This window comes from Sorex araneus, chromosome 4, assembly GCF_027595985.1.
Source record: "Sorex araneus isolate mSorAra2 chromosome 4, mSorAra2.pri, whole genome shotgun sequence".
NCBI classification, from domain to species: domain Eukaryota; kingdom Metazoa; phylum Chordata; class Mammalia; order Eulipotyphla; family Soricidae; genus Sorex; species Sorex araneus.
In genome coordinates this window covers 131,373,324-131,397,618 of record NC_073305.1, presented here as the reverse complement: position 1 = coordinate 131,397,618, position 24,295 = coordinate 131,373,324, and the positions used below count along the sequence as shown (strand labels likewise).

Sequence of the window (24,295 nt, the reverse complement as noted above, 5' to 3'; positions counted from 1 at the left end):
TATCACATCACCTTCAAATTTGGATATATTTGTATCTATGGGCGTAAGGAAGATTTTCTCCTGGTGGTGTTCTAGAAGGATACCCTTGGCCTGGACTCATGGAGAGCTGCAGAATTAGAAAGAGTGATAGTGATATCTATAAGCTACTTCTCCCTCTGCAAGAACCTAGCAAGCTACCGAGAGTTTCCTGCCCACATGGGAGAGCCCCACAAATTCCCCGTGGTATATTAATATGCCAAAACCAGTAGCAAGCTGGGTCTCATTCCCCTGAGCCTGAAAGAGCCTCCAATGCGGCATCCTTGGGAAGGATGAGTAGAGAGAGGCTTCTAAAATCTCAGGGCTAGGACGAATAGAGACATTACAGTGACCGCCCCAGAGGCTGGGCGCTTGCTAGCAGAAGAGGGTCCAAGGCGATGAGAGGCAGCAGGTGCGGATCTGTGCCTGGGGAGAGCATGGCCTCATGGGGGGTTGAGCTGGGCTGCAGGGAGCTGAGGGGTTGAGGTGGCTGTCAGAGTTTTGAGCAGTAAGCGGTGTGTGCTAGACGCTTTGTTCCTTCGGTGTGATTGCCTCAGTGGTGGTGGTGACGCGACTTTCCCTGGTCTGCATGGAGGCCCTGCTGGAGCCCATTAGTCCCCAGCCAGTTTCCCGAATGTATTTGTCCAGCGCCACAATCTGCATTTCCGCAGTTGCACTTTACACGTGGCTGTTAACCAGCACTGAAGAACTCGAAGACCGTGTTCTCTCCAGTTACTTGGAACTCGGCGGCGTCTTCTGCAGTCCTTCTAACTGTTCTGCATCTCTCGGCATTTCTCTCCAGAGTCAAAAACAAATGCTTTTTCAATCGATGTTTCCGAAAAGAAAGAGTTTCATCGAACTGCCAACCTTCAGGGGGCTCCGGTGGCCCCAGGTGCCTTTCTGCAGATCCACTCCCCACGCACCCCTGCTCATTCCCAAGGGCTGGTACTGGATACTGTCCTGTACCTTCGCATGGACTATTGACTCCTAGTGACCAGTGACACGGGCTGTAAAGGCTTATGTCTCTGACCAGCATGTGAGGTGATCAATGCCCTTCCGAGCTGGGTCTTTGCAGCTGGTCACTGGGGTAAAGATACCACCTAGCACCGAGGAAAACAGCACCCTCCCCAGATTTCAAGTCTTGTGGAGAAGCCATCGAATTTTTGGTAGCCTTTCGTTCCATGCCCCGTTTTTGCTTGACTGCAATTTAATGTTCTCATTTTTTTATTCTTTTTCTCCCGATTCCTTTTACCTTTAAAAAGAAAAATGTTGGAGCTGAGGCTGGAGCGATAGCATAGCGGGTAGGGCATTCGCCTTGCACTCGGCCAACCCGGGTTCGATTCCCAGCATCCCATATGGTCCCCTGAGCACCGCCAGGGGTGATTCCTGAGTGCAGAGCCAGGAGTAACCCCTGTGCATCGCCGGATGTGACGTAATAAATAAATAGATAGATAAGAAAGGTGCAATGAATGTAGTAATACTGACCAAACTTGCCTGAGGCCACTGAGATTCAGTAAAGTTTGATGATCCTTAATTATCAAGTACTGGAAAAATAAAGGTTTCTGTTTAACCAGGAATATTAGTATTTGTTTTTTTAATCTTCTCCTATTCTCTAAAAGATACTTTTCTGTTGCTACCATAGAATACTTGAAATGAAAAATAGCCATGACTCAGTTGTCTTTTAACATTCAAAGATAAAGGTAGATCTGAAACATGATCTTTAGGAGTAAAATCTGGAATTGATCCTTTGACACAAGGACCCGGGGGTGACATTCTGAGTGTAGGAGGGAGGGGTGGAGGTGGTCGAAGGTCAAGGACAAATGCAATTTCTCTCTGTGCCCCATGGAGGTCCTGGGGGGCAGCTGTGAGGGTCATACATGGGGATGAAGAACTGAAGCTGAATGGGGAGAGTCTTCAAAGGCGTCGCACCCTCCCCCTAGAACCCGGAACCCACTTCATTGCAAACACTCTCTGAGTGGTGCTTTGTTTTCATCCAGCCCTTGACAAACTGCGCACCTTTCCCATGGAGAAGTCTGGGAAAGTATGCATGGTCACTAAATAGTGCCCAGTCTAACTCTTCTGCTTTTCTTTTGTGTTCCAGATTTTCTATTCTAGCAAGGATGGTACCAAGATCCCCATGTTCATTGTGCATAAAAAGGGTATAAAATTGGATGGCTCTCACCCTGCGTTTCTCTACGGCTATGGGGGCTTCAACATCTCCATCACCCCCAACTACAGGTGAGCACGGACAGCCTCGGGCCTTAAGGGCACTTCTGAACTTCTCCAGCCACTGCAGTGAAACCAGAGGCTGGCTGATGCCATCGTGTTTCCTGACTTATTTAACTACCGTTGGCTATTTCTTGGCGGGTTAGGATTATAGGTTAGGATTGTGTGCAGGCTCAGTTGGAGGTGTGAGGATCGTTACCAGTCGATCTCACGTTCTCAGTGGAGTAGGTGTTTTGAGTACTCAGAGCTGAGGCTGCCGGGCTGCAGGGGGTCAGTTGAGGTGTGGAGGAAAGGAAGCTCCGCTGTCCATGTGTGTCATGTGCTGCAAACCCCCTGCCCCTAGTATCTACGTCTGCAGAGAGAAAGTCATTTGTGGATGACATGTTTCTCAGCAGCCTGGAGTCTAAAAGTAGCCTTTTAACTCTCAGCCAGAGGTGGATTTTTCATATACGACCTTATTATAACTATGAGTTTTGTTTGGGGGCCACACCCAGCGCTGCTCAGACATCCTACTCCTGGTGGGCTCAGGGGATCATGCGGGATGCTGGGAATGGAACCTGAGTTGGCCTCATGCAAGGCAAGCACTCTGCCCGCTATCCTGTCTCTTCGACCCCCACAATCTGACTTCATTTCAAACTACTGTGTGTGATTATTGTTGTATGTAATTATTCCCAGGTAATTTTTCTTCAGGAACAGAAATTCTCACATATTCTATAGCTGCTTTTTACAGAAAGATTATCTTTTATCAGTCATGAATGTCAGGGAGTAAAAGTGGGATTTGCCTTGAGAATTGTTGAGTAAAACAGAATCTCTGGCCACAGTGCCAGCTTACAGCCATCACCTGAGCAGAGTTCCCCGTGCTGTCTGCACCCAGCTTCAAGCGGGCACTTTCCCATTAGGAAGAAGTGAATGTGTTCCCAGGGAATCTGCTGAGTGGAGTGGACCAGCTGTCCCACATTTGATACCAGAAGACTGTCACTTGGCTTTGATATCTGTAGAGAGCTCAGCTAATTGTTGAAGACTTGACAAAGCATTTAGCAGGGCCCCTGCCATCAGGTGTAGAACCAAATTCTCTCACCTGCCTTGAAAATCTGGCAAGAGTTTGATTTGACCTCTGGTTAGTAAGAAACCTCAGCACTTGTGAAATCATTGCGTAGGGCAATATTCTCAGAAGATTGATGAAGTGTCCCTCTAGGACAGTGAAGAGAAGGCAGTGAGGAGAGCATGGGGACAGTGGCTCACAGGCTACATGGCAGCCGTGCTGTGGACTTTCTGTCGCCCCTGCCCTGTTCCATACAGGGCCTGAAGGATTCTCCTGGGCTTCCCAGCTCTCCTGGCAAGATTCCCCGGCAGCAAGATGGTAGCCCTCCCTGGCGGGTTTGAGGCTGCAGTGTGGCCACCCTGCCAGTGGAGTCTGATTAAAGCCAGTGGGTACTGGTTCATCAGGCTCCCCGAAGCCCTCAGAGCAAACCATGGATGATGTGATGCCCTCATTTGTACCCTTTACTGCTCACAGGGATGAAATGCAAGCTGCAGCTTCATGCGGTGAATAGGTCAAACTCACATGCTGTTCTCTACGGCCTTCAGCCCCCCGAGGGGCCAGCCACAGTGATTCCTGAGGGATAACGCTGCCTGTCTTCTTCCATTTCTGTAGCTAGTAAACTACCCTGCTGGACGTGAGAGCTGCATTCCTTCTTAGAACCCAGGAGATAGATGCGCTGCTAGTTTCAAAGGAGGCTGTCAGAGGTGCAGGCAAATGTTGGGGGCCAAGGGATTAACCATGGTCACATACAGCCTAATGCATCTCTCCCTTCCTCTTCATTCCTTGGAAATTAGCTCTAGCATGGTCTGTGCTGCAACCATGCCAGAGCTAATTTAAGAGGTCTGTGCTCTCTTTCAAGTTGCGGAAGCCCCAGTAAAAGGGGGAAATGACTTAAAAAAAAAAAAAAAAAGTCTTCATCATTCTCCTAAAAGCTTTTTTTTTTAACTTTCTTTTATTTCTAGAAAACGTTCCCTAACCCTGAGCACTCATTTCTGGTTCTGTGACCCTGACCCACACCTCTCTTATCTACTATCCAGTATAACATCTAAATGTCTTTTTTTTAAAAAAAAAAAAAACCTGGAAAACCTGTTTAAAATCTGTTTGGAAGTGTGGTTAGGGTGTCTTGTGGTTTTTCACACTTGAATAGTTAATTAGGAGTGGCTGGAATAAAACAGGGGCACATGAGTAGGAGACAAAGGCTGGATCCCGTAGCAGTCATTTGTTCAGAAAGTTGTGTAGAGATGGAATCAGTATTTAATGAAGGTCTCTCTCGCCCTTTCCTTCCCCCTCTCCTTCTCCCTCTCCTCTCCCCTTGGATTGTGAACCTGAGTCCTGGCTTAGAGAGTGAACTTTGTACCCATGTAGAAAAATAGGATATACTGAATGCTTAAATTCATCCAGTGTGAGCTAGACAGTTAAATAACCATCAGAAGTTAGATATTTTTCATTTTAATCAAGTTCTATGAAACTGCTGAGAAGCTCTGCGCTAGCTCCCCGTGCCCTGGGGTATTTCTGGGGAGGCGGTGGGGCTCGGTGGGTGACGCACTCTCCCCTCTGCTCCCTCCCAGCGTGTCCAGGCTGATTTTCGTGAGACACTTGGGCGGCGTCCTGGCGGTGGCCAACATCAGAGGTGGCGGCGAGTATGGGGAGACGTGGCACAAAGGTAAAGATTCACTGGGGGCTTTCACACAAGTATGATGATGACAGGGTCAAGGTCATGGTCAGTGTTGGGCTAGAATAGGGGGGATTTGGAACAGAAAAGCACTCAGCTCAATAAGGGAAAAGCCAGGAGCTTTTTAAACCCATTGCAGGCTGCACACTACCATTAAAAGCTCCCAGTCAGAGTCATAGCATAGGGGGTAGGGCGTTTGCCTTGCACAGGGCTGACCCGAGTTCGATTCCCAGCATTTCACATGGTCCTCCAAGCACCGCCGGGAGTAATTCCTGAGTGCAGGAACCAGGAGTAACCCCTGTGCATCACCAGCTGTGACCCAAAAAGCAAAAAACAAACAAACAAAAAAGCACCCAGTCTTCTCCTGATTCACTTCGAGTACCTTTACTTTTTTTTTTTTTTTAATGAAGGAGAAGCATTCAGATTCACGTACACTGTGATCAGATGTTTTTAAAGTAATACATGGTGCACTTTATTTATTGGCTTTGGGCCACACCCACAATGCTCAGGGCTCTGCACTCAAGGATCCTACCGACAGGCTCAGGTGACCATATGGGATGCTGGGGATTGAACCCAGGTCTGCTGCGTGCAAGACAATCGCCCTACCGACTATGCTATCTCTTCTCCCAGCTCCTTGGGACACATTTTTATCTTGACAGATGTGAATCTTGATGAGACTCTCTGGCCTCCTGGGTTTGCCCAGCTTTTATTACTGTCTGTACTCTTTGGCTCGCTCCTAGTCAAGGTATTTCCGCTATCCCAAGTGCGGGGGTCGTCCTCTCTGTTGGCTCTGCTCTTCTCCAGACCGTGGGGAAGTGACCCCTTCCCAGCCTTGCCGCTCACCCTCTGCCGTGTCACGTGCCGTCTCGGCATAAGGACCCCGTGTTTTCCTTTCCTGGTTTCAATACTGCAGTCACCACAGTCCATTCTGCCCGAAGCCCATCTTAACTGAAGACCCTCTCTGTACTCAGCTTCACGCCCCCCCCCCATTTTTCAAGAGCGATGACCTTTATTTGGAACTGGGTGGGGTCACACCCCGCAGTGCTTGGGGAACCAAATGATGCCAGGAATCGAACCCGGCTCTCCCGCATGCACAGCCTTCGCAGCAGCCCTCTGGGCCATCTTCCCCGCCCAGTAAGCTTTATTCGAATGCCCATCTCTTCCTTTCCTTTATATCTGAAATAGTCGCCTTCCCACCCGTGTCTCTTGGTTCTGATTCACTGCATCCAGTCAAATCCCCGGAGACCCGCAGAGATATGAAAGCAGATTTGTCACAGGCACCTCTTGGGTTTGGCACTACAATAAAGGCCCGCGGGCGTGCAGCCCTAGGGTTGACCTCAGACCGCACACTACGTGAGACTCTTACCAGGCATGAGTGTTATTCACTCTCCAGCACACCGGCCTCAGGCCTGCCTGGCCTGGCCTGGCTCGGCTGCTTCCACATCATCCATCCTGAAAACTCTGCAGCCCTCTCCGCGTTTGCTTTTGTTTTGTTTTGGGGACACACACCCAGAAATGCTCAGGGGCTACTCCTGGCAGCTCCTGGACCATGTGGGATATCGAGGCCGGCAGCATGAGAAGCAAATGCCCCACCTGCTGTGCTGTCTCTCTGGCCCTGGCCATATTTGAAGTGCCGTTTGAATTCAGCGGATCCCTTCTATTTTGTGCTGATGTTAAGAGTTTAATCACGTGGCGATCGTCCTGTGAAGGTAACTTTTAAAGATGACTGACAAGAGGAGGATAAATAATGGCAAAAATCCCTGCATCCATGGGAGGTCTGCTTGGCATCCCAGATCTGGCGGCCAAATCTAGCCCCGCCTCAGTTTACCCGATTGAATTTACTTTATTTAATTTAATTGATTTACTTGATTCACCTGTGTGAATCAAGCGTTGGGGAATGGGGGTGGTGCCTAGTCTGCCCTCAGTGCCTGGGCTGCTGCTTCTGCGGCCGCCTTCTCAGAGAACTTTCTACAGTTCTCCATAAAACCCCCTGTGGGCTTCAGGGCCCACTGCACTCTGAGGGAAGAGACCATTGATCAGCCAGAGGAACCCTGCTCGGTGAATTCACTTATTATCGGGTGGTCTGGGAAGGCGAAGGGGTGCGGGGTGGGGGCTTGGCTCAGGCTAAAGCACACTGTGCTCAAACCCACAAGTTCTCCAAGATCAGGCAGGGCAAGAGCCTGACGTGCATCTTTCCCAGGGAGAGTCCAGCACATGGGGCTCGTTGATAAATCTAAATTCCATCCATGTTAATTGGGTTTAAAATTTAATGCTCTTAAAAAAAATACAGTTGTCAACCTAAAATGATGGCTTTTCTGGAAACCAAGTAATCCTAGCCGTTCTAATTCTCCACATAATTTCTGATTAAAATCTTAATAACATTTGTTTTGAGATGGGGGAAAAAATCTACAGTGGCACCGCTTCAGCCTTAATTGAATTTCTGCAAGAAGTGGTTCATCTTGGCTATCTAATTAGAGCGCTCGGGTCTGCCTAAGATGGGGAGGATAGCAGGATGGGGAGGGGGTCGGGTTGCAGGGCTGACTGCCCTTCATCATGTGCCCATCCCAGATTGTTCAGAAATGCACACACACACACATACACATTACGCACATGCACACGTGCCACCTCACCCTCTTCCACACACACACCATCACCATCACACACATGCATGTGCGCGCGCGCGCACACACACACACACACACACACACACGCCCCACCACCACCATCTCTTCACCCTTCACCCCCACCCCCACACCCCCACCACCATACACTTCTTGCAGGTGTGGGGCTTCCTTGTGCTGCAGAAGCTGTTCTTTGGCCCACACGCTCTCATTTCTCCATTCTCCCTCTTCCTTTTTTTTTTTTTTCTATTTTTGTTTGGGGGCCACAGCCAGCAGTACTCAATGGTCACTTCTGGCTCTTCACTCAGAACTCACTCCTGGTGGTGCTCAGGAGACCATATGGGATGCCAGTGATCAAACCTGGGTCAACCACATGCTGCATTGCTCTGGCCCCATTCTCACTGTCCTTGATCCTACAGAGCCTCTTCCCGTTGGGCCCTTGGCCTTTGGAAGTTCTAGGAGCTTGGGGAAAGTACACATCCACCGTCTTAGGTTGGTGATGTTGGGACTGCTGCTGGGTCTGCACACTGGATTAACATTCTAAAGTCAGGAGCTTTCCTGCCTGTCACAGTAGCCCCTTGGTTTCGAAGTTGGTCAAGAGCTGAAACTACCCCGTGAGCATTTAAATTCCCTGTCAGGTTAAACTGTCTGTTTGGGTGATGAACTGTCTGTCACTCTGCTGCCTCGTAGGTGGGATCTTGGCCAATAAACAAAACTGCTTTGATGACTTCCAGCGAGCTGCTGAGTATCTCGTCAAGGAAGGCTACACCTCTCCCAAGAGGCTGACTATTAACGGAGGTTCCAACGGAGGCCTCTTAGTGGGTGAGGACCGCTTTGGTTTTTAATTGTTAATTGCTTTTCCTTCCTAGGTGATACTGAGGCTTTTAGATACAAAGTGCAGTTCCGGGTGCACTTTGGTTTTTGCAGAGGCATTGGCAAGGGGTTGAGTGGGGATCCCCCAAGGGGGACTGTGTCCTCCTGACTCTGGCCACCCTTCTACTACCATACCCTCAGCACTGAGGGCCTGAAACACCAGGACAGGCAAAATTGCAGGAGCTCTCACACCTCTCGGAAAATCAAGTCCTGACCTCACCCAGGTTTCTCAGCCTTGTGGCCTGTTCTTGCAGAAAAAAATTCCAGAAGAAGACAAATAGTGAAGCAAATAGATTTTATTTAGGTAACCTGAGGGAGGGAGGAAAGGAAAACCATTCCAGAACCAACACGGCTTGAGCCAAGTCACATGTCAACAGGCGTGTGATTTAAGGGAAAAGGCAACCAGTATTCTGAAAGCTTCTAAGTGCTATTTGTCTTATTTTGACATTCACTCATGGACTGTCTCCCTGTTTCTCTTTCTGTTTTTTCCTCGGGTTTTAGCCGCTTGTGCAAATCAGCGTCCTGACCTCTTTGGCTGTGTTATCGCCCAAGTGGGAGTAATGGACATGCTGAAGTTCCATAAATACACCATCGGCCATGCCTGGACCACTGACTACGGGTGCTCAGACAGCAAACAACACTTTGAATGGCTTATCAAGTAAGATTTTAATTAGCATGCACTTATTTTTGTTAACAGTAAATGTAGCATTGAGCACAGTCAAAGGGTGACCGTTCCCGTCAGTGCTTGTATTGGCTATCAGTTTCCCTTTGCACAACACAGATCCTCAAAAAAAACCTTGGTTTTGGTTTTTTGAGCCACGCCCAGCAGTGTTCGAGGGTTACTCCTCACTTGGTGCTCAGGAATCACTCTTGACGGTGCTCGGGGGACCATATGGGATACTAGGGATCAGATCCAGGTAAGCTGCACTTAAAGCAAGTGCTTTACCCACTGTACTCTCTCTACGGCCTATCTTTTTTTTTTTTTTTAATATCCCCTCCCCTATAAACATATAATTGAGGGACAAAGAGATATTACAGGAGGCAAGGTCATAACCTTGCATGCAAGTGGTTACAGCCCTGACTCATATTCTGGCACCACACATGGTCATTTTAGCACAAAGCCCGGAATAACTCAAACCCCCTACCCCATTCCTACCCTGCCAAAAAATAATAGAATATACAGTTGACTTTGAACACAATCACATATTTTAAATGTATTTTCTGTATTTCATTAGTGTTGTTTTCTGTACTTATTTAACATATTACAAAAGTACATTGTTAATCAACAGACTGGGAGTAGGAACGTTATTCTCAGATTTCCGGTGGAGAGAGGAAGTCAGTGTCCCCCAGAATTCAGAGATTGACGGGAACTTACTTCAAAGATGCAAAGATGAAAATACCTCCCCTGTCTTCTTCTTGTCTCCATCTGTTTTCTAACTAGTAAGAACACTTGCTAGGCCCTGCAGATCCCCACCCCACCCCCAGTTATTCGAACACCCAGGCCCTGCTGTCAAGGGACTGGACTGTGGTTACTGTGACACATAATGACCCTCAGGTAAAGAAGTCAGGGCTGGAGAGATGATAGCAGCAGGTAAGACACTCGCCTTACACGCAGCCGACTCCAGTTCTAGCACCAGCAACGTGTCTGGTTCCCCCTAAGCAGTTCCAGGAGTGAGCCCTGAATCTTCCAGGTGTGGCTCCAGACAGATTCTCAAAGACCAAACCAAGATCATCTGGATCATGTGAACAGGCTCAGTCTCATGGAGACACTTGAGTCAGAGATGCAGCAGAGCTAAAGCCACGGCTGCTCTGATGATAGAGGGCGGGGGACCTCTAGCACCCCTGCCCAGCCACTTCCTGGAGTTTTCCCATGAGACTTCAACTGAGCCGGCCCAGGTTGTGGACTCAAGAGCCGAGTGTTGTCTGCAACTGCCAACTTTGTGTGAGGATTTGTTACCACCGAACCTAATACGTAAGCGGCATCATTTTTATCTTCCAGCAGTTCTGTAGGGATTTCCTCTTCTAAGCAGAGAAGCTGGGAGGAATAGACTAGAATAGTAGCTTGTTTTGTGCACAGTCCACCCTCCTCATGCATTTGAGACTACAGTCCTGCATTATTGTAATCCTGTGCAAGTCCCCCCATTTAATTCCCTCAGCACTGCACCATTTGGGTGATAAGAATGAGGCAGAGGCCAGCATTGCCATCAGTGTGTTTCCCAAAGGAGTGATACCACCCCCCAGTGGGCGATGAGTGACTCCCCCCACCCCCAAAAAGGGTCAGCTAAATTTATGAATCTCTGATTTAGATTTAGATTTTAGATGTCGAGCTACTTTTTGTATTTTTTTCTCCTTCCTTTTCACATTTGGCATTCTTTCAGCACTGGCTAGCCTGTGTTCTTGGCGTACCACGGAAAACTTCCCACCGTTCTAGTCAGAAGGGGTATTTGGCGTCTTTTGGGGGAGGTGCTCCAGGGACCCACCCATGCACTCCAGCCTACTGAGCCATCTCTGGCCCTCATTTCTGTGCTGTTTATAGAGAGTGAGCATGAACCTAGAACTTCCTAATGACTAAAAAAATAAAATTAATTTGCTACTGAAGTATTCCATTCTGTATGTAGCATGGGGCATTTCCTTTGAAAAGGTTCTAACTGGTAAAAAGTATAGCACTGTAGTATTGTTGTCCTGTTGTTCATCGATTTGCTCGAGCGGACACCAGTAACATCTCTATTGTAAGACTTGTTTTAACTGTTTTTGGCATATCGAATGCGCCACGGGGAGCTTGCCAGGCTCTGCTGTGTGGGTAGGATACTCTCGATAGCTTGCTGGGCTCCCTGAGAGGGACGGAGGAATCAGACCCAGGTCGGCCGTGTGCAAGGCAAATGCCCTACCCACTGTGCTATCACCCCAGTCCAGTAAAAAGTATAAAATATTTGAAGTGTGAAGAGTTTAATAGAGAGGCTGGAGCAATAATACTGCAGGTAGGGCATTTGCCTTGCGTGTCGCTGACCCAGGTTCAATCCCCAGCATCCCCTATGGTCCCCCAAGCATCACCAGGAGTAATTCCTGAGTGCAGAACCAGGAGTAACCTGAGCAGTTCTGGGTGTGCCCCTCAACCCCCAAAAAAATGGGAAAGAAAAATTCAGTCACTATTTTAAGTGCATGAGTCTTTTTGCTAACTTCCTTGGAAGCTTACCTTGAAGTGCAGATGGTGCTGCCACCACTGGCTTCCCCTCTGTTGGCCAGAGCCAGTTTCTTTCTTCTGGACCTTGAGAGCTAGCAGGTGACCAGACCCAGCTAGCACCGAGGCTTCTCCTGGGAAGACTGCAAGGCTGAACCTGGAAGAAATGTTTCTAGATAGCGCACAGGGTCAGAGAGATAGTGGGGTATTGTCCTTCCATGCAGCTGACCCAGTTTCAGTCCCCAGAATCCCATATCCTGCTGAGCACTGCCAGGTATGGCCCCAAAAAGACAAAAGCCAGCAAGATTTGTAGCTGTGATCACCACAGTCAATCCAGTCTCCCTTTGTACCCAGGAAAAGCAAGTCTAAAGAAAAGAAAACTGGGTCCAGAATCATAGTAACAGGCGTTGCACGCAGCCGACCCAGGTCCAGTCTCCAGCATCCCACGTGGTGCCCTGAGCATCACCTGGTGTCACCTAGAAAGGAATAAGAAAAAACGAAATTACCCCACTCAAGAAAGTGTGCCCAGTTTGGGAGAGTGCTGCGTCCTAGCCCCTGGACCCGAAGGAGGTTAAGTGTTAATAATTTGGATTCTTACATAAGCCCATGAATGTCTAATGGTCGTCCAGAGTGGCATGCAGATAAATGACAGAGCTTCCTGGAGCCTTGGCCTTTTGGGGCTGCTTCAACTCTCTCTTGACCTGACCTATAGTAGAAAACAGTAGTACTAGGGGAGGGGAGGGACTTAGAACCAGCAAACAACCAGTCCAGGTTCAGTCCTCATCTCGCCATATGGTCCCCAGAGCCCCAGCAGGTGTGGCCCACAAAACAAACAAAGTAGTACTAGAACAATCCTGCCCACAATTCAGGGACTCGCCTCTCCAGACGGAGCGCAGTAAAGTTAGGCTGGTAAACTCCAGGGTTCCGGTGCCCACCAGCCCTCCTGGGTTATCCACAGCGCCAGCTTTGGGCACCCAGCCTCACTCAAACCTTTGTCACCTTCCAGGTACTCGCCCCTGCATAACGTGAAGCTACCGGACGCAGAGGACGTCCAGTACCCGTCCATGCTGCTCCTCACCGCCGACCATGACGACCGCGTGGTCCCCCTTCACTCCCTGAAGTTCATCGCCACCCTTCAGTACATTGTGGGCCGCAGCCGGAAGCAGAGCAACCCCCTGCTGATCCACGTGGACACCAAGGCGGGCCACGGGGCCGGGAAGCCCACAGCCAAAGTCATAGAGGAAGTGTCAGATATGTTTGCGTTCATCGCTCGGTGCCTGAACATCGACTGGATTCCATAAAAGGGCATTTTCCCCGCTGCCCCTTCTAACAGCCGCAGAAAACCTCAAGGGCTTTCACACCGTTAAAAACCAAGAAACCAACCAGGCTTTAGGTGAACTGGTTCCCCCACCACCACGTGAACACTGTTCCGGCACCCCGTGGACTGCAGGGGACCAGAACTGCTGCCGGAATTTTATCTTTTCTAGGCTTCTTTTTAGTGAGACCTTGGTGTTTTCTCTTTCTCCACCCCAGGCAGGCACATGTTTAAATAAAGGCATGTTCGGATAAATAGCTAAGCGGCAGCCAGTACATTGTGAATATTATTAGATTGCTGAATTAAGATTCCTAGTCAGGCATACTCTGTATCTAGCACTTTGGTGAAACTTGCTCCTATAATCATAACCAGTATATCTCTAAATGAACCTGAAAGTTGTTCCCATGAAAGACCTCTTTGCAACAATAATAAATGCTATTTAAGAATGGGAGGCTTTATTTCTGGTTACTTTTTTTTGTCCCAGGGGGCAGATGTGGAAGGAGATTCATCCTGGACCATTTCTCTGGGACCGAGCAGCTCATCTTGCACACAACTTGGTTCTAAACAGTGAAGTCTGCAGTAGCCCCGGGTGAAGCTGGCTGAGGCGGCTCCTGATTAACGTGTGAAACACCCCCCTCAACCCACCCCAATTAGGATATAGCTGCTATTTCTCTGTCAATTTGCTACAAAGCATTTCTGGAAAATAGAGTTCCTAAGGTAGAAAATGTAAGACCTCAGTGAACTGTCCAGGCATCTAATAATCAGAAATTTCAGAAGTTCCCAGGCTGTTTTCTCAGCTCCCATATACCACTTTGTAGGAAAAGTCATACATTAAAATAGTTTGTTTCCCTTAAACTCTTCATATAATTTTAAGATGAGAATATACCATACCATAAAGTTATGCTTATGGGAGGAAAAAAAAAATTAAGAATTGGACCACCCAGACAGTGCTCAGGGCTTACTATAGCCTCTTGCTCAGGGGTCACTCCTGATGGTGATCAGGGGGATATACGTACTGCCAGAAATCAAACCAGCATCAGCCACATACAAGGCAAGTGCCTTAACCCCAGTAATATCCTCCGGCCTTTAAGTTATTTAACATCTCGTATATAAACCACTATTTTTGGGGATTTAAGAAATGCTGATTTAGTTTGAAAAGAAAACAGTTTCCTTGTCTCGCTTCATCAGATGTGATCCAGAAAAATAATTATTTGGTATGCAGTACCTTTTTTTTTGGTTCTAATTGAACAAGCTAGTTTTTAATTGAATAAAATTTACAAAGATATGAGTGGGGGTAGAAGGAAAGGAATTCCCATATTCAAGGGAGAGCACAGGCTGGAACGGCAAGCCTGTAGTATCTTAAAGAATAGCTTACAAGATTACTATTGCCATAGCTTTTACTTTTCTATAGCAATTCCTATTTTCCAGGTCAAAAATACATACTTTCCTTTCGAGCTCTCTCAAACTCTTGTTTCCCAGCAAACATTCCACTTACAGCCGAAGGCCTAGTTCTCTCTTCTAGAGGGGTTTCTAGTACTGTTGTTTAAATGAGCACTGTATATAATGAGCTGCCAGTGACCGTGAGAGCAGCTCTAACACCCTGGAGAAAAGTAAGCCAGCAGCGCGTGCAGAGAGCGACATCACATCAACCCGGAGAAACACTAACCTTAGCCCACTGCCTTTGAACTAAGGGCCCTGGTTGAAAGTAGATGAAATGTATTCACACAAACAAACCCAGGGGCTGTGTTTTCCTGGATCAGCTGGGTTATTTGAGGTGTAGACAGCGGAGTTGTACCCACTCAGTCTGGAGCACTTTCAAGTTTGCAGAGAATCGAGCCCTACTTTCCCTCGAGGGCCCCCTCCTAAGCAGCAGAAAGTGGAAGTTAAAGATTCCCAGTTTCCAGAGAAGTCAGTCAGGTCCAGGTTCAAAGCCTTAACTCATTTTGCAGTTAGTGATTATAAGGAATGAACAAAATGATACATTTATAAGGGCCAGCCACATAATTAGCCTCCAATTACAAGGTCCATTTCCAGGCATAATTTTCTGTCTAGTTTTGGGCTGGCGGGTAGGGCGTTTGCCTTGCACACGGCCGACCCGGGTTCAGTTCCTCCATCCCTCTTGGAGAGCCCAGCAAGCTACTGAGAGTATCTCGCTCACACGGCAAAGCCTGGCAAGCTACCCATGGCATATTAGTTATGCTAAAAACAGTAACAAGTCTCACAATGGAGACATTACTGGTGCCCATTGAGCAAATCAATGAACAACGGGATGACAGTGCTACAACAGCTGATCCCACAAACTGAAAGTACTTTTCCTAAGATTTAATCTTTGGAAGGTGAGGTGGGACTTCTTCCTAAATCTCTGGGAGCCTTCCCTGTAAGGTGCCCCTCTTCTCCCCCCCCACCCCCAGTCTCAAGAACTGCACACACTGCCCAGACTTGCATGGGTAGGATGGCTGCCACAACTGTTAGACAGGTTTGAGGTGTCTCATTATGGGGCCGTGCTACATTTGCTACATTGGGTAAAGCCCAGAAGTTTAGTCTGCACATCCAGAATATAGACTTGACTGTACTGTGTTTCTCAGTAGTTTTGCTAAGCTCCCAGATACTGTCTGGAGGCTGTAAAATTGTCTAACTCATGTTCATCAGACAATTTTACAGCCTCCACACAACCCACATAACTAATGCCTAGAAGGGTTACAAAGACACAAAAGGACAAGTGGGAAAGCTGGGAGGGGCTTTCAAAATAAGGAAAGCAGGGGCTGGAGTGATGGCAGAGCTGATAGGGCATTTACCTTGCAGGCGGCCAACCCGAGTTTGAGTCCCAGTATCCCATATGGACCTCCAAGCACCCCCACTAGTAATTCCTGAGTGCACTGTGCATCACTGGGTGTGACCCAAAAAGGGGGAGGGCAGGAAAGCAAAAGTTATACTAGACATCAGGAAGAATCTAGAGGTCCTACGCCAGTGAATAAGGCCATTTAGCTCACTGTATCCCTTCATGTTCCAGATTGGGGTGAGGGAGGGGGGTCATCCTGTCCCTAAGAATTAACTCTCCTTTCTAGGGAAGAAGCAGATGATAAATTACACTGCAGCATTGCAAAGTAATTACCATGTGGACATGCTCATCTTCAGGCCACACTTTACAAACCCTGTATGAATCTTGTCATGTGGCAAAGGCTTGAGCTTCCCTGACCAGGACCTGGGCAGGAACTGGACCTTAGAAACTTTACACTTGCCCCCATTAGCCTTGTAACAACAAGGTAATAAATAGGCTTGGTTTGAGAGAGTCTCGTGGAAGGTTCTGAACTCCTGTCCTGGGAGTGACACTGGCCCAGTGAAATGCAACAAACCAAAGTGGGTAGATGGGGGCTAAGGCACATCTCACTGTCAACCCCATTCTGGACACAGTCACCCACAATCAGGAGGAAACTAGGAGCTTCTTCTTGAGTAGTGACGGGCACGTGCCCATTGGGCATCCCAGCTTTGAAGACCTGTACCTGAGAGATGAGTTGCCAAGATAAGTTACCTTTGAAAAAGAGGTTTGTGTTCATAAGACCCACAAAGTTTTAGGTAACGAGAAACTGGTTTTTTTCTGGGCTCAGACCAATTGGCGTTTGTGAAAGGCAACTTTGCTTATCTGTAAGCATCAGCTGAAGGGCAGACATCCAAATGAACGCACTTTTAAAGGCTTAAGCAGACGTTGTCCAAAGACCACAGAGGCTGTGGGAGCCCTGGTCCACCTCCTCCTACCTCACTCCGGGTCACCAGCATCTCTGTGTACACCAGCCTGTGTACACAGCCGGTGTGAGCCACTTTTCACAGCTATAGGCCAAAGGGAGGCCCGTTGATTGCCTCACCCTGCTGGTGGAAGTTCCCAAGCCCCACTAAAGGAGAATCAACCCCTCTCTCCTCTCCCCTGCCCCCCTCCTCTCTCCCTACCCACTGCATTATGTCTCCAATCCGAGAAACTGTTTGCAGCTTCCTCCCTGCCTAGGATTCCACAAAGACCCCATGCTGTGCGTGCACAGGATTTTCTGACTGAGGTCTCTTCTTTATTTTATGTTCAAAGTTACAGCCTGAGGAGATTTCTGGATTTTTTTTGTAAGTTAAAATGAAAGGGGGCAAGCTGGAGAGATCATGCAGCTAACCCAGGTTCAGTCCCTGGCATCCCATGTGGTCCCCCGAGCACTGTCAGGACTGATTCCTGAGTGCAGAGCCAGGTGTAGCTTACCCTGAGCTCCACTGGGTGAGACCCAAAAACCAAACAAAAATAAGAGGGAGCTATTGAGCAACATGAAAACATGAACGTGTAAAATCTATACATTTTTCTATCCTTTAACATATAGAAAATTTAAAAAATCCAATTATAGTGAGTTAATCACAAGATTAGTATAAAAGTTAAAAGACAAAAATGATAATAGATGAGAAGATGAAAATATGAATTAAAATGCAATACTGGGGGGGTGGAATAAAATTGAAGAACTTTAGAATAAATGAATTGAAATTGGAATTGAGAAAAGCGAACACAGTAAGCTGGCCACACAGACACACCTTGTGTCTCTTTCCCTCATAAGAGGAACAACTGCTTGGGATGACGCACCGAGAATCCTACCGCATCTCAGAAAGACTAAAGCACCCAAACAACAGAACAAAGACTGCAGGTTTGGAAGGATAGCACAGGGGTAAGGCACTTACCTTGCATGTGCTGATCCCAGTTCAATCCCTGGCATCTAGCCCCCCCCCCCAAACACTGCCTGGAGTAATCCCTGGACATAGAGCCAGGGAGTAAACCAGGAGTAAACTTGCGTGGCCCCCAAACAAACAGAAACCCTGCAAATCGAGGAATTCAAGTTACTATGTAAGAAATACGATAGCAAACATCTGCCGGTCAGAGCTGTGTGGAGAGGGGGCAGAGATCTGGGGAAGAAAGGTGGCGGGACTTGTATGTTTATTGCAGCACTATTTACAATAGCCAGAATCTGGAAAAAAACCCAAGTCCCTGAGAACAGATGACGGGTTAAAGAAACGTTGGTACATCTACATAATGGAATACTATGAAGCTGTTAGAAAAGACAAAATCATGAAATTTGCATATAGGTGGATGGACATGGAGAGTATCATGCTAAGTGAAATGAGTCAGAAAGAGAGGGACAGACATAGGATGAATGACTGCACTCATTTGTGGAATAGAAAGTAACATAATAGGAGGCTAAGACCTAAGGATTAGTAGAGATAAGTAGAGATAAGGGCCAGGAAGTTTACTCCACAGCTTGGAAGCCAGTCTCATGTGCTGGGGGACAAGGCAGTTGGGATAGAGAAGGGACCACTAAGTAAATGATAGTTGCAAGATTCGCTTGGGATGGGAGATGCATGCCATGATGGCCGCTTAGTACCTGTACTGCAAACTGTAACACCCAAACGGAGAGAGAGTGAGAGGTAATGTGCCTGCCACGGAGGTAGGGAGTGGGCAGGGATGGCGGTGGCGGGAAGGATACTGGGAACATTGGTAGTGGTGAATGGGTACTGGTGGAGGGATGGGTACTCAAACATTGTATGACTAAAATGTAATCACAAGAGTTTGTAAGTCTGTAGCTGTATTCATGGTGAAATAAGGACTGGAGTGATAGCACAGTGGGTAGGGCGTTTTGCCTTGCACATGGCCGACCTGGGTTCAATTCCTCCATCCCTCTGGAGAGCCCAGCAAGCTACCGAGAGTACCTCGCCCACATGACAGAGCCTGGCAAGCTCCCCGTGGTGTATTCGATATGCCAAAAACAGTAACAACAGGTCTCACAATGGAGAAGTTACTGGTGCCTACTTGAGTAAATCAATGAACAACAAAAAGGATGACAGAGCTACATTAGGGGCTGGAGCAATAGCACAGCGGGTAGGGCGTTTGCCTTGCACATGGCCGACCTGGGTTCGAATCCCAGCATCCCATATGGTCCCCTGAGCGCTGCCAGGAGTAATTCCTGAGTGTAGAACCAGGAGTAACCCTGCCGGGTGTGACCAAAAAAGCAAAAAATAAAATAAAATAAATTTTTAAAAGAAAAGAAAGGTGGCAGGGCAGCCAGCCCACACAAAGGCCTGTAGTGGGGAGGGCATAGGGGGGGAGTGTGTAGAGGCCCAGGCCCCTGGCCTAGGTAACACCCAGAGTCACTAAATTGTCCCACATGGGCTGGAGCCCCAGTGAGGAGGACTAAAGAGGACACACTCCACACATGTAGTTTCAGTCTTTTTGATGCTGTGGAGCTATGAAAACAGGAGAAATAGGGGCCTGGGAGATAGAGCAGAGGATAAGGTACTTGCCTTGAATGCCTCCTACTTGGGTTTGATGCCACTTTTATTCAACAAGGTAGTATAAGAGAAATTGGGCAAGAAAAAGAAATGAAAGTTGTCCAGATTGGAAAAGAAAAATAAAACTGTCACTATTGGCAGACGAGATTGTATATATAGAAAACCTTACTTCATAAAAAAAGAACTATTAGAACAAAATTTTTAAAATTCAGTAAAGTTGCAGAATACAAAATCGACATACATACATATTTTAACTATGTATTACCAAAAGCATTATGGATTCAGTATTTCTCTGTGAAAATTCCACTGGTATTTTTCACAGAAATAACATCACTAACCCCAAGGCTAAAATTTGTACAAAACCAAAAAAGACCTTGAATAGCCAAAGCATTCTTAAGAAAAGGAAAGGCCAGGCCAGCAACCTCAAGCATCCTGGTTTCAAGCTGTATTACAAACTATATTAAAACAGGTAATCAAAACAGTGTGGTATCATCATAAAATAGCACACAATAATGGAACAGAATACAGAGACTCGTGCATATAGAATCAACCAATTTATGACAAAGCACCAAAATTTTCAAGGGAGAAGAGAATGAAAGGAAACCAATTAAGTTAAATCATTTTCTAAAATCATACGCAAAAATGAACTCAAAATGAATAAAAGACTTTAACAAATGACCTGGAAGCATAAAATTAGCAGAAAACATAGCCAGTTGGCTCCTTGACACCAGTCTGCAAGGGTGATGTTTTGGGATTTTAGACCAAATACAAAGACAACAAAAGTGAAAACAAACAAGTAGGATTGCAGTAAACGTCAAGCTTTTTCTGTACAGGAAAGAGAACCACCAACAAAATTAAAATACAGCTTGCAGAATGGGAGCACAAGACAAAATACTCACAATTGCATTGTTTGTGCATAACGGATGACTGTATAAAGAATATACCAGATAAAGATACAATAAAGTATCAGTTCTGTGAAGAAGGCAATCTTCCCATTGCAGTAACTTAACATGATGGATCTTGAGGGTATTATGCTTTGTAAATAAGCCAGAGAGAGGAAAAACCAATAGAGCATGATATCATTAGATGGAAAATCTAAAAAAGCTGAACTCATAGACACAGGACAGTCTGGGGGTGACCAGAGTCTGGGGTGGGCGGGGGGAGGGGATATTGTTAAAGGTTACAAACTTGCAACTAGATAACTGGTGAATATTTAATATACATTCCAGTCATATAACCCTATTATATGCTTCAAAGCTGCTAAGAGGCTCTCTTAAGTGTTCTCAGCACAAAATAAAGAAATTATACTTATGTGATAGATGTTATCTAATGCTATGGTGGAAACTATTGCAACATATTATGTGATCAGATCAACATCCTGTAAAACTTAAAAATAATTAAAAGTAGAACTACCATGTAATCCAGCAATCACATTCCTAAAAAATTAATAACAAAATCATAATCTTTAAGAGATATCTGTATTCTTCTTCATTCCAGCATTATTCACAATAGCCAAGATATGAAAATCACCAACAGATGAATGGACAGAGAGGGGTGTGTGTATGTGATGAATTATTATTCGATCATTATAAAAAAGGAAATTCTGCTAATTGCAACAACGATGGTCTCAGGAGCACAATGCAAGGAAAGTTTGAAAATACTATGTTTCCTTTCATGTATGTATGTATGTCATCTAAGAGTACCATATTTATAGAAAAAGAGAACAGAATGGGGGGTTATAAGAACTCAGGCAGGTGGGGGTGTAAATACAGATGAAGAGATGTTAGTCAAAGTTCCCAGAGATGGAGAGATGAATAAGTTTGCGGGAGTTGGGTGCACAGCATGTAACTGATAGTTAGCCATATTAGCCATACTCCATAATATATACCTATGCAGTCATCACATTGTACATATTAAAGTTTACTATTACCTAGCAATGAGATCTCAGTAAAACTGGGGGTGGGGGAAGGAATATCAAAATTATTAATTACAACATAGTATGAAAGCAAGCATGAGCTTTCTCGTTGAAGGACTTTTCATTACCATCACCTGTGGAACTGAGCTTTACTGTACTTGCAAGAACACACCTAAAATCTCTTTTTCCTTCTTTTTTTTTTCTTTCTGGGTCACACCTGGCAATGCACAGGGGTTACTCCTGGATCTGCACTCAGGAATTACTCCTGGTAGTGCTTGGGAGACCATATGGGATGCTGGGAATCAAACCGGGGTCGGCTGCATGCAAGGCAAATGCCCTATCCACCATACTATCACTCCAGCCCTGTATGATATTCTTGAAAGTGGCTGATGAATAGACCTAAAATGTTCTCACCACACTCACATAAACAGCAAGAATGGGAGGTGTTAACTAATCTAATCATGGCAATCACTCCATAATATATACCTATGCAATCATCACGATGTACATATTAAAGTTTACTATTACCTATCAATGAGATTTCAGTAAAACTGTGAGAAAAAAAGGAATATCAAGATGATGACAACATAGTATGAAAGCAAGCATGAACCTTTCTTGTTGAAGGACTTCTAAGTACCATAAAGTTTTACACCTATGGAACTAAGCCTTATTGTACTTGCAAGAACACACTTGAAATCTCATGCCTCCTGGGTTACCATCTCCACTGCTGACAAGCTGGCCTGGGCTAATATAACAAACCTTCTAATCTTTCAGCTTCTGCCTTTGACCTTTCAGCCAATTTGTAGCACAGCAACCAAAGTAAGTCTAAGGACTTCCTTCCTCTACTTAAAATCCTCCGCTGGCAGGCTGCAGACATAGTACAAAGGGTAAGAAACTTGCCGTACACTCAGTTTACCCAAGTTCGATTCCCATAAGCAAAACGGTGTGGTCTGTGGGGCTGGAGCAATAGTATAGCAGGTACAGCATTTGCCTTGCACCAATCCAGATTCAAGCCCCGTCATCCCATATGGTCCCCCAAGCATTACAAGAGTAATTCCTGAGTGCAGAACCAAGAGTAACATTCCTGAGCATCGCCGGGTGTGACCCAAAAAGCAAAAAAAAAACCATTGTGGTCAGCTGGGCACCTCCAGGAATGGTCCCTGAGCATAAAGCCAGGAGTAACCCCTGAGCACTGCTGGATGCGGCCCCCAAACAAACAAATCCTCCATTGGTTCTTCATTTCACCCCACGTAAAAGTCAAAATCCTTAAAATAGCTCATAAGTCTGTACACATGCCCTGGACTGTCCCCCATGCTCAGTTTCAGCCATGCAGCCAGAGCCTTGCCAAAACCTTCCTGACGGACCTCAGACATACCAGTCATGTTCTTTTGTGTGTGACATTTCACCTTGCTGGAATTCCTCTGCCTGGAATTCCTCTTGTCACCTCTACACATTGTTCTCTTCCCCTCATCTTTTAAGACATGACATATTCATTCACAAATATTTGTTCTGGGCATCATTCAAAGCACAGATGGTTGCATCCGGCATCGCTCTGATAATTATTGAGATGGAACTTCTCTCATTAATGTATCATCTATTTTAGAGCTATTTCCTGGGGCTGGGGGAAATAGATGCATAAATATAGAAAAAGAGAAGTCTCTGAGCATCATCTCATGTCATTGATAGAGAGACTTAACTACTGGGAAGGCAGTGTATAACGTCTCACTCCTTGAATGTGAGCTGCCCCCAGCAACACCCTTCCCAAATGTATACAGGAAACGGATGGTGAGGAGAAATTCAGTGTGGACGAAACTAACCACTCTACATCAGCCAAGTGATCACAAAAATAAAATAAAACCATTTTAAATGGGCAGAGGATTAACCAAATAGACATTTTCCAGTGAAGATGTATGAGTGGCCACTAGAACATAAATAAGTGCTCAGCATCACTAATCGGGAAGATGCAAGGAAAACCACAGTGAAGGAACCCACACCTGCTGGAACAGCTACTGACTAAAAGACTAGAAATAGCCAGTGTTAGCAAGGATGTGATGAAAAGGGAACCCTGGTCCATTGTTGGTAGGAATATAAATTAGTTCAGCCGCTGTGAAGTACAGTATGAAGATTCCTAAATAAAATAAAATAGAACTACCACAATTCAGAATTTTCCCTTCTAAGTATTTATTTAAAAGAAACAGAAATACTAACTTGGGCCAGAGAGGTAGTTGATGCATGCAAGAGGCCTGGGTTCAGTCCTTGGCAATCCATGGTCCCAGAGCACTTCTGGGAGCAACCTTCATGCACAGAACCAAGAGTAACCCCAAGCACTGCTTAGCATGGTCCAAGAAAACTGATCCATGATTGGAAGCTTGCCACAAGTGGGGGTTAGGATGAGAAGGGACCACTATGACAATAATAGTTGGAAATGTTCACTCTGGACAATAACTGAGTGCAAAAGTAGGTAATAGGATATACCTTTCAGTACCTTTATGAAAGGTTATCATAAAACTCAATTGCAAACATAATTCCCAAAAGGAGAGAGAGAGAGAGAGAGAGAGAGAATGCCTGCCATAGAGGCAGACAGCAGGGTGAGGGGAGGGAAACTGGGGACATTAGCACTGTAGCACCGTTCCATTGTTCATCAATTTGCTCGAGCGGGCACCAGTAACGTCTCCATTGTGAGACATGTTGTTACTATTTTTGGCATATCGAATATACTATGGGTAGCTTGCCAGGCTCTACTGGGTGGGTGGGATACTCTCGGTAGCTTGCCGGGCTCTCTGAGAATGATGGAGGAATCAAACCCAGGTCTGCCACATGCAAGGCAAATGCCTTACCCACTGTGATATCGCTCCAGCATAGTGGTAGGAAAAATAATCTGGTGAGGGGACAGGCATTAAAAGACTATGTGACTGAAACCCAATCATGAACAACTATGTGACTGTGTATCTCATGTCAAGTCAAAATCCTTAAAATAACCCACAAACAAACAAACCAAACAAACAAAAAACCCAAACCAAGATAGACATACCAACTCTAAGGAATATCTGTAATCCCGTGTTCATTGCAGCATTATTTGGAAACTGAGTTCCCATCAGTGAATAAAGGAAGGGTGCTCCATGCACAAGATCACTTATT

The 24,295-nt window shown here is 46.2% G+C and overlaps 1 protein-coding gene across 1 annotated transcript in view; it reads left to right on the top strand.

Moving 5' to 3' along the window:
* PREP (prolyl endopeptidase) overlaps window positions 1-13,391 on the top strand; it is a 139,695-nt gene extending 126,304 nt beyond the window's left edge. The window contains exons 11-15 of the mRNA XM_055136906.1: window positions 2,117-2,253; window positions 4,852-4,946; window positions 8,267-8,398; window positions 8,951-9,107; window positions 12,634-13,391. Of these exons, the coding sequence (XP_054992881.1) occupies window positions 2,117-2,253; window positions 4,852-4,946; window positions 8,267-8,398; window positions 8,951-9,107; window positions 12,634-12,928 (816 nt within the window). The 3' untranslated portion in view covers window positions 12,929-13,391. The remainder of the gene's footprint in view (window positions 1-2,116; window positions 2,254-4,851; window positions 4,947-8,266; window positions 8,399-8,950; window positions 9,108-12,633) is intronic.
* The last annotated feature ends 10,904 nt before the right edge of the window (window positions 13,392-24,295 follow it).